Here is a 14,578-nt window from a genome sequence, read left to right as displayed (position 1 = left end):
ATACAGCTGCTGCCTACATAGTGTTTCATCATACATGGCAACAGAACAACTGAAATGGTTTCATAAGTTTTCATAACCGGTTGGACCGGTTCTTTGTTAGGTGGATTCCATCAGGGCAGTTTTGTGGTGAGATGGATCTGCCAGCATGTGACACTAGCACCTGATCTCACACCTGACCTCATATCTTACAGGAAATACGTGTGGAAACAGCAGATTTTTCTCCTATTTATTATTCTGATTATTATAATACCTTTGCCAAATTTTAAAATAATGATTCCACCGAAGGGCAGCACGGTGGCTTAGTGGTTAGCACTGTTGCCTCACAGCAAGAAGGTCATGGATTCAGTTCCCGCCTGTGACCTTTCTGTGTGGAGTTTGCATGTTCTCCTGTGTTTGTGTGGGTTTCCTTCGGGTGCTCCAGTTTCCTCCCACATCCAAAGACATGCGGGTTAGGTGGATTGGAATCTTTAAATTGTCCATAGGTGTGTGAGTGGGTGTGAATGTGTTTGTTTGTGGCCCTGTGACAGACTGGCATCCTGTCCTGGGTGTACCATGCTCGATGCTTGCTGGGATTGGCTCCAGCCCCCCACGACCCTTAATTGGACTAAGCGGTTGAAGATGTGTGTGTGTGTGTGTGTGTGTGTGTGTGTGTGTGTGTGTGTGTGTGTGTGTGTGTGTGTGTGTGTGTGTGTGTGTGTGTGTGTGTGTGTGTGTGAGAGAGAGAGAGAGATAGATTCCACCTAAAACAATAGTGTTCACATTTACGTTTTCTTTGGACAAATCGGGATGAACACAAAGAATTTCACGTCACTGATATTTTTTATTTCTTAATAATCGATGTAAATAAACATCACACAGTATGATAAATCTGCCTGGAATAGGCTGTTCTCAACAACTGACTGATGGAGCCTAGTGAGGGAAGCTGTGCTGTCCATTCTTGGGATAAAGGATTCGTCTGTATTCCCAGGGTTAAGAAGAAGTCAGCAGGTCACAGAGCTGTTCCTTATTGCTCACCCTTTTTGTGGAACAGTTTTCCCACTGAAATAATGATCATTTAAGTCCAGGTTGAAGACTCATCTGTTTCTTTCTTATAACTGACATGGACTTAAGGCGCATTGACACAAGCATGACTTTGATTCACGCACTTGCATGCACATCATCGTGATGATCCCACCTGCTGTGTTCCCAGCTGGATGCCGTGCTTTGTTCCACCACCTGCTACGCGCTCTACGCTGGAAGCTGCGTGTCTAAAATAATTATTTCATAGCGGATTAATCATTTTCTCTGCAAGTTATCTGTTGAAAACGGCTTGAATCGCTTCCTGAATCACAGAGGACCGCTCCAGCAGCGCCGTTCGCGTGTGTGCTGAATGAGCTGGAGAAAGCATTTGGAGCTATCTAAAAAGGTAATTATTTGTCATGTTTACACTGTCATGGCTTAGTAAAACAGTTGCATTTTCGTTCCTTCTTGTCTGCAGCTGTTAAAGTATGTTTATGATAGATTTAACATCTCGTTATAATCCTTCAGACGAGCTGCACTCTGATGCGATCCGCTGACGCAACCACTCGCTCTGTTCACTTCTTTACTCCACTTGACAAACTGCATGTCGTGTGGTCGAGCAAATCGCACCACGGAGCATGACATTTATGCATGAAAGGATTTTTTTAACATTTCAAAATTCTCTTTGCGTAATTGCACGCACCGGCGCCCCTCATTCAGTCTGCACCCGTTAAAGACGAGTTTACTCTCCTGCAAGACAGGTTATGCAAGTGCATGAATCAAAGTCATGCTTGTGTCAGTGGGCCTTTACCCTGCCTTCATGTGCTATCAAAATTATGGTAAATATGAGTGCCCAATCTGTAAAATGCACATGAATGTCCTGTCCTGTCATAATTTTTGATTTGGAAATTGGGAGATAATTTTGATATACACGTTCCCAAGTCAAGGTGAACTTTGACATTTCAACATGGTCGAGAGCAATGCCAGATTTGTCATGAATGGTAAATACTTCCTTCATTAACCGTTCAGCTACTGTTAGCTGTTGAATGAGTACAAAATTTTAATGTGTTCTCTACTTACAGTTAACAACTCAATAACAGTTTTCCCAAAGTAGCAGGTAACGATGAATAGCGTGTCTGCCATTTTTCATTTTGTTCCAATAACAAAAGAACATAACGCACACGTAGTTTGAAATCCATGAATTCCTGATAGCACTCAAAGGCAGCGTGAGTTGCGTTGATTAATTCCTTTCTTTGTTTTGATTGTTGGGGTTTTATTTGTTACTGAACTTTATTGTTATTTCGATTGTTCTTCTTATATTGCTGTTAGTTGCATTTCACTTTGTGCTGATTGTGTGTGACAAATTTCTTGTACCTTGTTTTGCTAATGATTCTTTTGATTTGTTGTGGCTGCCAGAACAGATGCTAACTCAACTGAGTTGGGTTTTAGTATGATTGGATTTTGCTCTTGTGAAGCGCCTTGAGGCGATTTCTCTTGTGATTTGGCACAAAACAAATACATTTGAATTGAACTGAATGGAACTGACAGCACTGTTGCCTCACAGCAAGAAGGTTCTTTCATCACTTCCCACTCAGCCCTTTATGTGTGGAGTCTGCATGTTCTCCCTGTGTTTGCGTGGGTGCCTTCTGGGTGCTCCAGCTTCCTTCCACTTCCAAAGGTAAATTATATCTGAAAAATATTCACAGTGCTTCACTTATTCCACATTTTTCCACAGCTTTATTCCAAAATATATAATGGCTGAGTTGGTCCTTGTCATTTGATTGGTGCTTTGTATGTCATGTGACATGGATTATTTGTCCCATTTGTGTTGTGTTGCATTTACCATGCAAATTTGGTTCCATCCATTTTGTACCATTGCACGCTGTGACCACCACATGTGCACACACTGCGCATGCACACAAGTTCTCCATCACCACGATGGATTTCCGCCATTTGGAAAATTTAACCACACATACGCACGCACACGTGGTGTCATGCGTGTTTTTGGGCCGAAATGTGACACACTCATTGACAAAGTAACATCCTATTCTGTGCTAATCAAAGCAGCAGCACTGTCAGCGTGTATGGCGCCGCACTGTGGAGGAAGGTACTGTGCAAATTTTCACTCCTCTCCGCTCTGTTTACTGCTTACCATGAGCCACGGTCCTTCTCCTCCCTGTCTTCGTGGGAACATTGGCAGACCTTCCCCAAATAGAGCAGGGTGTGGCTTTGCTTTGAACCTTGAATCAATGAAGCAATGCTTCGATCTGCTGCTTCGGTTCTTTGTTTTATTTTGCTTTATCTTAATATTTCCCCATTAAAACCCTAAAGAGCATATGTCTGTGAGTAAAATTTACCTTTTTATGTTAAACTGACCTGTTATGGACTTCTGAAACAGTTGATAGATGTATTTTATAACTTAAAAACAGGACCGATACTAACACATTAGCATGTCTATGGCATTTTCAATGTTAAAGTTAGCATTAAGCTGTTAGCATCTCAGCATGTTCTGTGCATTTGTTTTCTGTATAATAATTAATGGGTCAGCGTTTGTTGTCGTAAAAGAGTCAAATGTATAACAAATTGTAATATGTTTATTTATTTATTTATTTATTTATTTTATTTATATATTAACAATAATAATAGCAACAACAATAATAGTAAACTAATAATGCTACAATACAATTTTAGAGAAACAGACAAAAAGAACCTGATAAAACAAAACAGAAAAGATAAAACCAACTAACAATGAACATAAATAAATATAGAAATAAATGTTTCCTGTGAACACCAAGTGACTCTTACACCTCCACTTCATCCCTGTTTTATGTAAGTTTAATGACAATTTGTTTTGGTCAAACCACATCTAAGCTGTGTTTTTACACAAGAAAAAAAATAAAATGCAGTAAATTGCACATTTGTGTCTTTTTTCATGAAAATATCTTATTAAAGATAACATATTACACTTTAGTCAGGTCTTTAAAATACTTTTGTTTACTCTTGCTGATAGTTTCTGTAGGCATCTAAAAATGCTCATAATCGAGTGAAACCTGATGGAAATCTCTTTGTGGTGTGTCAGTGATGTATGTATGTGCAAAATAAAACAAAACACTACTCCAGGTATGTTTTTAACGAGAATATAACATCATAACTTTGTTACAAGGTCAAACGATGTTGCGTGATAAAGGCCTTTTAATAACTCAAAGAAATAATAGCAAAACTCACATCTAAGTAAAAAACAAAAAATAAAAAACGATTAATTGAACAAATAATCAACAGATTAATCGATTACTAAAATAATCGTTAGTTGCAGCCATAGTTTGTTTTACGAGTGAGAGCATTTTACAGATTAAATGTGAATAAGGCAATTTTGAGTTTCTCAGTGCACAGGCATTTTTAAAACGGGTGCGTGCACAGCAGAACAACATTGTCAATTGCTTTAGGCCATAATTTTGTATTTTATTGACTGTACAGGCAGCGACCCTTTTGGCACATTTACCAGATTAGAACAGATCAAAATACTACAGAAGACAAAGAATTTTTACTTGACAGTTTGAAGTGAGTTTTCTTTGAGAGGGTTTCATACCCATTAAAATTCACTAGAATATACAAAATTGAACTTGCTCTTTTAAAAAATTTCTGGGGACGCACCCCCCAGACCCCCCATAATCAATACTGTATTTTTACTTCACACTTTGAAGTGAGTTTTCTTTATTTCAGAGGGCTTCATACTTATTAAAATTCGCCAGAATACACAAAATTTGACTTGCTCTTTTAAAAATGTACTGGGGGAGATCCCCCAGACCCCCCCAGAATCAAGAGTACACCCTGCCCCCACCACCCTTTTATGTACCTTTATGTTCAGGTTTTGCATTCTTTTTACGCTTTGTCTCTCTCCTAAAGCCCCTTTCACACCGGGGCTGCTCCCAGTTGCTTCCTGTGGTGTCATGACGATGCAGGAATATCTGCGTCAGGTGCGCGCAGCAGGGGGCAGAGAGGAGGTGAGAACGCAGCCTGCAGGTTCTCTGCACAGAGAAGTCAGAGTGCACAGTTTGGCTGCAGACAGACTGTGCACTCTGACTTCTCTTCTCTCCACATACACAATATCACCATTTCCCTCAAATATTGTTCACAAACCAGTCTAAATCTGTGATAGTGAGCACTTCTCCTTTGCTGAGATAATCCATCCCACCTCACAGGTGTGCCATACCAAGATGCTGATTAGACACCATGATTAGTGCACAGGTGTGCCTTAGACTATCCACAATAAAAGGCCACTCTGAAAGGTGCAGTTTTGTTTTATTGGGGGGGGATACCAGTCAGTATCTGGTGTGACCACCATTTGCCTCATGCAGTGCAACACATCTCCTTCGCATAGAGTTGATCAGGTTGTCAATTGTGTCCTGTGGAATGTTGGTCCACTCCTCTTCAATGGCTGTGCGAAGTTGCTGGATATTGGCAGGAACTGGTACACGCTGTCGTATACGCCAGTCCAGAGCATCCCAAACATGCTCAATGGGTGACATGTCCGGCGAGTATGCCGGCCATGCAAGAACTGGAACATTTTCAGCTTCCAAGAATTGTGTACAGATCCTTGCAACATGGGGCCGTGCATTATCCTGCTGCAACATGAGGTGATGTTCTTGGATGTATGGCACAACAATGGGCCTCAGGATCTCGTCACGGTATCTCTGTGCATTCAAAATGCCATCAATAAAATGCACCTGTGTTCTTCCTCCATAACAGACGCCTGCCCATACCATAACCCCACCGCCACCATGGGCCACTCGATCCACAACATTGACATCAGAAAACCGCTCACCCACACGACGCCACACACGCTGTCTGCCATCTGCCCTGGACAGTGTGAACCGGGATTCATCCGTGAAGAGAACACCTCTCCAATGTGCCAAATGCCAGCGAATGTGAGCATTTGCCCACTCAAGTCGGTTACGACAACGAACTGGAGTCAGGTTGAGACCCCGATGAGGACGACGAGCATGCAGATGAGCTTCCCTGAGACGGTTTCTGACAGTTTGTGCAGAAATTCTTTGGTTATGCAAACCGATTGTTTCAGCAGCTGTCTGAGTGGCTGGTCTCAGACGATCTTGGAGGTGAACATGCTGGATGTGGAGGTCCTGGGCTGGTGTGGTTACATGTGGTCTGCGGTTGTGAGGCTGGTTGGATGTACTGCCAAATTCTCTGAAACGCCTTTGGAGACGGCTTATGGTAGAGAAATGAACATTCAATACACGAGCAACAGCTCTGGTTGACATTCCTGCTGTCAGCATGCCAATTGCACGCTCCCTCAAATCTTGCGACATCTGTGGCATTGTGCTGTGTGATAAAACTGCACCTTTCAGAGTGGCCTTTTATTGTGGGCAGTCTAAGGCACACCTGTGCACTAATCATGGTGTCTAATCAGCATCTTGATATGGCACACCTGTGAGGTGGGATGGATTATCTCAGTAAAGGAGAAGTGCTCACTATCACAGATTTAGACTGGTTTGTGAACAATATTTGAGGGAAATGGTGATATTGTGTATGTGGAAAAAGTTTTACATCTTTGAGTTCATCTCATACAAAATGGGAGCAAAACCAAAAGTGTTGCATTTATATTTTTGTTGAGTGTATTTGTTCTTGTGCAGAGCTGCAGGGCTGCACTCTGAGTACTGTTCTAGTTTATCTTTCCTCCTTTGACCGCGAGATGCGCGCGCATCTAGCGAACCGTCTGTAAGCGAACCGTCCGTAAGCCAATGTGGAGATGTCTGGAGTTCTACTTGATGTTGACATGTCCTGTCTCAGGACTTATGTCCTTTTTTGTTCTTTTTTTAACTGTGATGTGAGAGTTTGCGCAGAGAACAAGGAACTAATGCCTCCGGCCAGACTTTTTTTTTTTTTAATTGTTCACATGTGGAACGAACATCAGTGAGTGGACTAGAGATGTCCGAACTTTTTACTGGATATTTCTGGCAATCAGTCTGTGAGTAGGACTTTTATGGATTTTATTTAAACACATTTGTGAAAGAGGAAAAGCTGCTGCTGCTGCCTCACAGTGCCTCTCTTCACCAGACAGCTCCACACAGAGAGGAGCTGAGCTGCAATCAGCATTTTTTCTGTGATCTTTTTTTTTCAGCGTGTAGTTAGTACACGGTATAAAAGCAATCCTGCGTGATTTATACTGCGGGAACAATGGAACACAGCAGGAATCATAAATTGGCTTCCGAGTCACGCCGGGTAACGCCTCTTTGCCCCGAGTTACACCTCTTTGCCCCGACTTGCCTTGGAACCACTTCCTTTCTGCGTCGAGCACAGGACGCCACAAAAATTAAACAGGTTTAATTTTTCTGGCCCGACTTGCTTCCTTCTTTGCACCCCTTGCGCTGTTGTGGCACCGAGCTGCATCGTCTCGGCACTGAGTTGCTTCCACACGGCGTCATCATAATGATGCACGGCGCAACTGGGAGCAACCGGGAGCATCCCCGGTGTGAAAGGGGCTTAGAGGCTATTTAGAATAGATTTGTGGGTGATTCTTAGACTACGGGCACTTATTATGTCCTTTGATCATATTGTATGAAAAACAGAAAAAAGGGGACGTTTCACACTTTTATAGTTATCTTTACAATGAAAGTGTGTTAAGAAATTTGTTCTAGTAGTCTATGATGACTTTTTCACCTTTTTTCAGCATCATTATATGCAAATATTGCAGTTTTGTGCTTGTCCCACACCCAGACTTTTGATCTTCAATGATAAAAATGAATGGTAAAGAAACATTTTTTTCTAATGTTTTAAAATATCTCTGAATAAAATATCAGTAAAATAATCAAAACATAATTGGGGTATTCAATGTCATACAACTGTTGTGATTTTTTTTTAAACAAAATGTAATTTCCACCACAACACTGTAATGTCCCTAAACAGTTTGTATGAAAGATTGTTTGGGTAGTTTCTGTGGAGATAAACAGTGACATCAGATCACATGTATATAGCGCCAAATCACAACAAACAGATGCCCCAAGGCGCTTTATATTGTAAGGCAATGGTGTGGTGGAAATTACATTTACAAGGCCAATAGTGCCCGTAGTTAAAGAATCACCCATGTATACTGTATTTATTGTATTTATTGAGGAAAAAAGAGTGTGTGCCCCCACTACACCACATTTTAGGGAATTGCTGGCATTGATTTTTGCCAGGAAAAAATTTCAGTCAGATGAAAATTTATTGCTTTAACCCATGCACTAGTGGGGGTTGCATTTAGCTAAACATGGCAGAGTTTGTTTTGCTGATTGACAATGATTTTAACGAGCTAATTGATGGGGCTAATTCTTCTAACACACACAAAAAAAACATCCACTACGCCGTAAACCACCTGGAGACATGCAGAGCTGTTAGGATGAAATTAGGATGAAAAACTGGACAAATTTCTGACAGGATTTTTCACTGGACTGAGGAAAAATATGCAGCAGTCTGTACATGAAGTCAGTGCGCGGCATCACAGACTACATAGGCAGAATTGTTTTTTTGCAAGCTGACTGAGAACAATTTTGGAATCCTATTTAATGTTTATGTTGGACTATTGATGTCAAAGCACCAGTGATGCACCCCAAAATGTAAGTCCCTTTTTTGTTATGGCAAAGGCTATATGCCCAACTGTTGGGCAAATAAATATGTCTTACCTTATTCGCCCAACAGTTGAGCAGGTAAGTCATACATTGAACGTTACATGCACAACCGTTGGGCAGATAAATATAATGTCTTATCTTATTTGCCCAACTGTAATCGTGTATTTGACATGTTTTGTGCATCTAAACTACATTTTTTACACCACTTTGTAAGGCTCTATTGCGGCGTGTTTGACACATTTAACGGCGTCGTCTTTAATTACAAGCATATATGCTTGTGAATTTACTTTATTGACCCAACGGTTGGGCGTATAGCCACTCTCTTTTGTTATTTAGAAATGAGTAAAATATCAAATGACAAGGATCTGTTTTAGCCATTATATAAAACAAATAATGAAATGTTTTTTCATTCATTTGCCTCATTGAATGGAACATTCCTTCTTTCACTGAATTAAATATTTGTATCATTGAATGCAAACATTCATTATTTGTATAATGAAGTAAATTAAAATGTTCCCTCAAAATTCTACTCACAACACTACATTATGACAACATGAAAAAGTTTTTTTTTTTTTTTTTTTAAAGTTAATCTGCTGCATGAATCTTGTTAATTGTGTCCTGAGTGGCAAAAAAACTCCCTGGGTTACATTAATTTTTTTGCCACTTTATTAAGAATAACAAATAAATAACATGTGCAGAAGTATTCACAGTCTTGCTCAATACTTTACTGATGCACCTTTGGCAGCAATTACAGCTTCAAGTCTTCTTGAATATGATGCTACAAGGTTGGCGCACTTATTTCTGGGCAGTTTTGCTGATTTTTTTTTTTTTTTTTTTTTTTGCAGCACCTCTCAAACTTTATCAGGTTGGATAGGGAGCGTTGGTGCACAGCCATTTTCAGATCTCTCCAGAGATGTTCAATCAGATTCAGGTCTGGCTCTGGCTGGGCCCCTCTGGGACATTCATAGAGTTGTCCTGAAGTCACTCCTTTGATATCTTGGCTGTGTGCTTAGGGTCACTGTCCTGCTAAAAGATGAACTGTCACCCCAGTCTGAGGTCAAAGAGCGCTCTGGAGCAGGTTTTCATCCAGGATGTCTCTGTACATTGCTGCAATCCTGACTCGTTTCCCAGTTCCTGCTGCTGAAAAACAACCCCAACAGAATGATGCTGCCACCACCATGCTTCACTGTAAGGATGGTACCTGGTTTCCTCTAAACATGACGCCTGGCGTTTACACCAAAGAATTCGCTCTTTGTCTCATCAGACCAGAGAATGCCTGAACCTCAATTTCCCTGAGGGAGTCTTCCCAAGGGATCAATAAAGTTCAATCTAATCTAATTAAAACCGTCAAAAGCATGTTCTGATAATCAGCAGAATGATTTTAAGATTTTAAGACATTTTAGATTTTTCAAAAAGTGTGGGGAAAAGGCAGAAGTAGCATTTTGTGTATGCAATGGCACATGTGCAAAAACAGTCGTAATGGGAATCCTGCATGTTCTGGCGTACTCTGTAATAACCCGTTACAATTGTATGTAATCGGATAGAAAATAGTAGGTAAAAGTAAGAACTGCAATTATATGCAAATTTTGATGACTGTTTTATAAACCTGGAGCCAATTTCCTCAAGTTTGAAATCGGGACGCAAATATGGGCCAAAAATTGGCAATGGAAGATGGCCCTGTTAGATAAAATGCACTGTACAAACATGATTATCATTTATTACATCTGCTCTTTGAAATTGTTCCTTTTGTATCTTAAATTCTGCAAACTGTTTCTCTCAGATATTCCCAGATAGATAGCACAGCTGCAGGAGCCAGGTCAGCCTGTTTACGGTTTGACATTTAGCAAGCTTCAGCAAAACCACTCACTCTGTACCTAAGATCGGAATGATTCAGTTGATTGCAAACGTATCTGCATGACTAATAGCACATGTTGTAACCGTGGACTCATGTAGCCCCCACCCTTATCTTTGTTTTTTTACACACAATAAAAGGACCTTGCAGAGAATGACACAGTTGGAGAACTGCACTTACAAGCTGCCAGCTCTGCTGTGTCTCCCCTTTGCAAAGCTCACAAAAGGTATCTCAACTCTGTCTGAGTTCTTGTCTCAAGTGTCATTTCTTGTATGTCTAGGCGAGGTCAAACCTGACAGCCCAAAAACTGACAATGTGTGGTAGCCATTCACTTTATTGAGATATCCCATAATCCCTTGTGCGCCAGAGTGGCACTGTAATCCAAACAACATGTAGTAACCACATAACGATAATTGCAAATTAACAAATTACTACCAAGATGTAAATTTTTATGTTTTTCATAACATTTCTAAGAGACTGCATGCATGAAACCCCTGAACACTTGCTAAATCAAATATTCCAAATATTCCATGTCTGCTGTGTTTAGCCTGTGTGATACTTCGTAAATGAAAACCAAATTTCAGGCATCTTATATATATTACTTTGGAACAAACAGCACAGTGTTGTAAAGGACAATAAGCAGTGTGTTAAGAGAGTAGATTTAACTTTCCCCCAGAATGACATGAACAGGAAGTGAATGAGGCTCACAGCAGTTACCTTTGAAAATAACAGAGAAATCACTTGAGATTCTGACACCTTTACTTAAAACAATCACAATAACAACGCCTTCAAATGTAAATAACATATTCATGAGAGTTTAGGGCACAATATTCAAAGAGTTTTTATCTTGTGATGTTAATGCCATTATCCATGTGCAGTGTTTAAATTGCAGCATTATCTGACTGTTTCAGTGAATTTCTCAATAATCTTGACATCTCGCTTGTCAGACACCTCAGATTTTGCAGGATTTGAAACCTCAATAGGGCGAATTGAGTGATGTTGAATCTGATTCACTGTATCAGCCTTGTATTTCAGCATTGTATCCATGTTTGCATGAAGTGGACAAAATATTACAAAGTATATTTAAATGTGATGCAGTCCAATACAATACTTCCACATGGTCGGAGTTTGAGCAGAAACTATGACCTGAACAATCATGAGCTTTAACGTGTGAGAGAAACGCACTCACTTTTGCAGTCATGTCAAAGGACCTCGCTGTAAGAGGGTGTGGTCAGCGAAACTAAACACCTCGGTGCTTTTGTTCACCTGATACGCTTCAGAAAAAGCTTGTTTACTCTCCAGGAAGCTTGAGATTGGTCTTTTTTTCACAGCAATACCGACAAGCGAGCTGCTGTGCGGGTTTTTTAACCTGCAGGCAGATTTGACAGAATCCGGCTGAACAGGATTTGCACACTGTCCAGACGGCTTCGCCCTTGTAAACACATTTGGGTTTTGCACGGTGCCGTTTTTGGTAGAAAATGACGATTCAGACTTTTGCAATCCAGTACGACGCCATTAACAAGCGAAACACCTTCACCAATGGAGACATCATCAAAGGTAAAATCATTCTGGAGCTTTCAAAAGACACCTCAATCCAGTCTATAATATTCACAGGAAAAGGAAAAGCTTGGGTTTGGTGGAAAGAACATCACGGCCCACACGAAGGTCGTCTGTTCCACGCTGAAGAGACATATTACAGCATCAAACAGGACATTTTGAAAGAAGGAAGACAAGATGGTAAAGTGCCGCATTAACACTAATATGTGAAACACTGTTTTGATAATTAGCTGTTACTCAGTGAATTTACCATTTTTCAGGCACAGAAGTTATTCGTCAGGGACGACATGTGTTTCCTTTTACCTTCAAAGTGCCTGACAGGTGATTATGGTTTCCGCTGCTTCATCAATCTGCATGTTCAGCGTTCTGCTTCTCACCTTGTTTTTTAGTCTTGTCGAACTTCGACAAGACTGTTGCTCTGTCTGTTGGTTTGTTTGTTTATATATATATATATATATATATATATATATATATATATATATATAAACCAACAGACAGAGCAACAGGGTCTTGTCAAATAACTTCAACAAGACAGACAGACAGACAAAATATACGAGGGCTGTCCATAAAGTATAGGTCCTTTTTATTTTTTTCAAAAACTATATGGATTTTTTTACGTCAGACATGCTTGAACCCTCGTGCGCATGCGTGAGTTTTTCCACGCCTGTCGGTGACGTCATCCGCCTGTGAGCACTCCTTGTGGGAGGAGTCGTCCAGCCCCTCGTCGGAATTCCTTTGTCTGAGAAGTTGCTGAGAGACTGGCGCTTTGCTTGATCAAAATTTTTTCTAAACCTGTGAGACACATCGAAGTGGACATGGTTCGAAAAATTAAGCTGGTTTTCGGTAAAAATTTTAACAGCTGATGAGAGATTTTGAGGTGATACTGTCGCTTTAAGGAGACGTCGTGCAGCGCTCTCAGGCGCCATCATCAGCCTGTTTCAAGCTGAAAACCTCCACATTTCAGGCTCTATTGATCCAGGACGTCGTGAGAGAACAGAGAAGTTTCAGAAGAAGTCGGTTTCAGCATTTTATCCAGATATTCCACTGTCAAAGGAGATTTTTTTTAATGAAAGACGTGCGGGCGGATTGCAGCGTCGGCTCGCAGCCGCCGCGACGCTCCGCCACAGGAAAAACACCTCTGTTGGAAGCCTTAAGGACAAGTTGGAACATGTCCAGCTGTTAAACAATTTCTCATATACTCACTCCACTGAAAGCCATCAAAAGCCGCCTGGATTTTACAAATGGTTATCAACACGGAAGTGTTTTTCCTGTGCCGCCGCACCGCGCCGGCTGTGTCCCGACGCGCGGACCCGTCCGCACGTCTTTCATTAAAAAAATCTCCTTTAACAGTGGAATATCCGGATAAAATGCTGAAACCGACTTCTTCTGAAACTTCTCTGTTCTCTCACGACGTCCTGGATCAATAGAGCCTGAAATGTGGAGGTTTTAAGCTTGAAACAGGCTGACGACAGTGCCTGAGAGCGCTGCGCGACGTCTCGCACCGTGGGAAGTCCTTAAAGCGACAGTATCACCTCAAAATCTCTCATCAGCCGTTAAAATTTTCACTGAAAACCAGCTTAATTTTTCGAACCGTGTCCACTTCGATGTGTCTCACAGGTTTAGAAAAAACTTTGATCAAACAAAGCGCCAGTCTCTCAGCAACTTCTCAGACAAAGGAATTCCGACGAGGGCCTGGACGACTCCTCCCACAAGGAGTGCTCACAGGCGAATGACGTCACCGACAGGCGTGGAAAAACTCACGCATGCGCACGAGGGTTCAAACATGTCTGACGTAAAAACATATGAATGAAATCCATATAGTTTTTGAAAAAAATAAAAAGGACCTATACTTTATGGACAGACCTCGTATATATATATATTTTGTCTGTCTGTCTGTCTTGTTGAAGTTATTTGACAAGACTCGGTTGCTCTGTCTGTTGGTTTGTTTAATCTTTTTAAAATAATTCAACAAGACTATGTTTGGTCTTTCTGTTGGTTTGTTTATTAGTCTTATTGAAGTCACTTTGACAAGACTGTTGGTCTGTCTGTTTGTTCACCTTAAATTTGGAGTATTTTTCATCTGATTGACTTGAGATGTGGTCAAATCATGCAGACTGGTGGTGTCTATAAGCCTGTGTTTTTTTTAGTGGTTTCAATAAAATGATAATTGGGTGAAACTTAACAAATTTGGGGAACATAAACGAACAGCCACCTGGTGGCAAACACTGGACGTACAGACAGAGGGGCTTACAGTATTAAGAGAAAAAGCGGAAAGACAAGTGACAGACATCACTCTGCTGGGAGAAGGTTTTATTTCAGCGACAGTTCGGGTTGCCTCCTCGGGGACAGGCACTCTCTTCCCGTGCGCTCTGCTGCGCTTTGGCCCTGGACGGAGCACCCTGCTCAGCTCATCGAATGTGCTCCATGAATTGCAGCTTATTTCAGGGTCTTTTTCTGACTCTGTGTTGTGAAGATTTGTGGACTTTTCTGCCAAAGGCATTTCATCCATAATTGGAATGTAATCAGCGTGCGGAGTGCAAAAACTTTC

General features: G+C 41.0%; 1 protein-coding gene across 1 annotated transcript in view; it reads left to right on the top strand.

Annotated features, from left to right (window-relative positions):
- Window positions 1-14,578, top strand: part of LOC117509949 — a 64,647-nt gene that overhangs the window by 33,842 nt on the left and 16,227 nt on the right. The window contains exons 11-12 of the mRNA XM_034169559.1: window positions 11,949-12,210; window positions 12,291-12,351. Coding sequence (XP_034025450.1) covers window positions 11,949-12,210; window positions 12,291-12,351 — 323 coding nt within the window. The remainder of the gene's footprint in view (window positions 1-11,948; window positions 12,211-12,290; window positions 12,352-14,578) is intronic.

The sequence above is a fragment of the Thalassophryne amazonica genome, chromosome 5, assembly GCF_902500255.1.
Source record: "Thalassophryne amazonica chromosome 5, fThaAma1.1, whole genome shotgun sequence".
NCBI classification, from domain to species: domain Eukaryota; kingdom Metazoa; phylum Chordata; class Actinopteri; order Batrachoidiformes; family Batrachoididae; genus Thalassophryne; species Thalassophryne amazonica.
The sequence above is the reverse complement of the archived record's forward strand: the minus strand, read 5'-3'. Positions and strand labels throughout refer to the sequence as shown.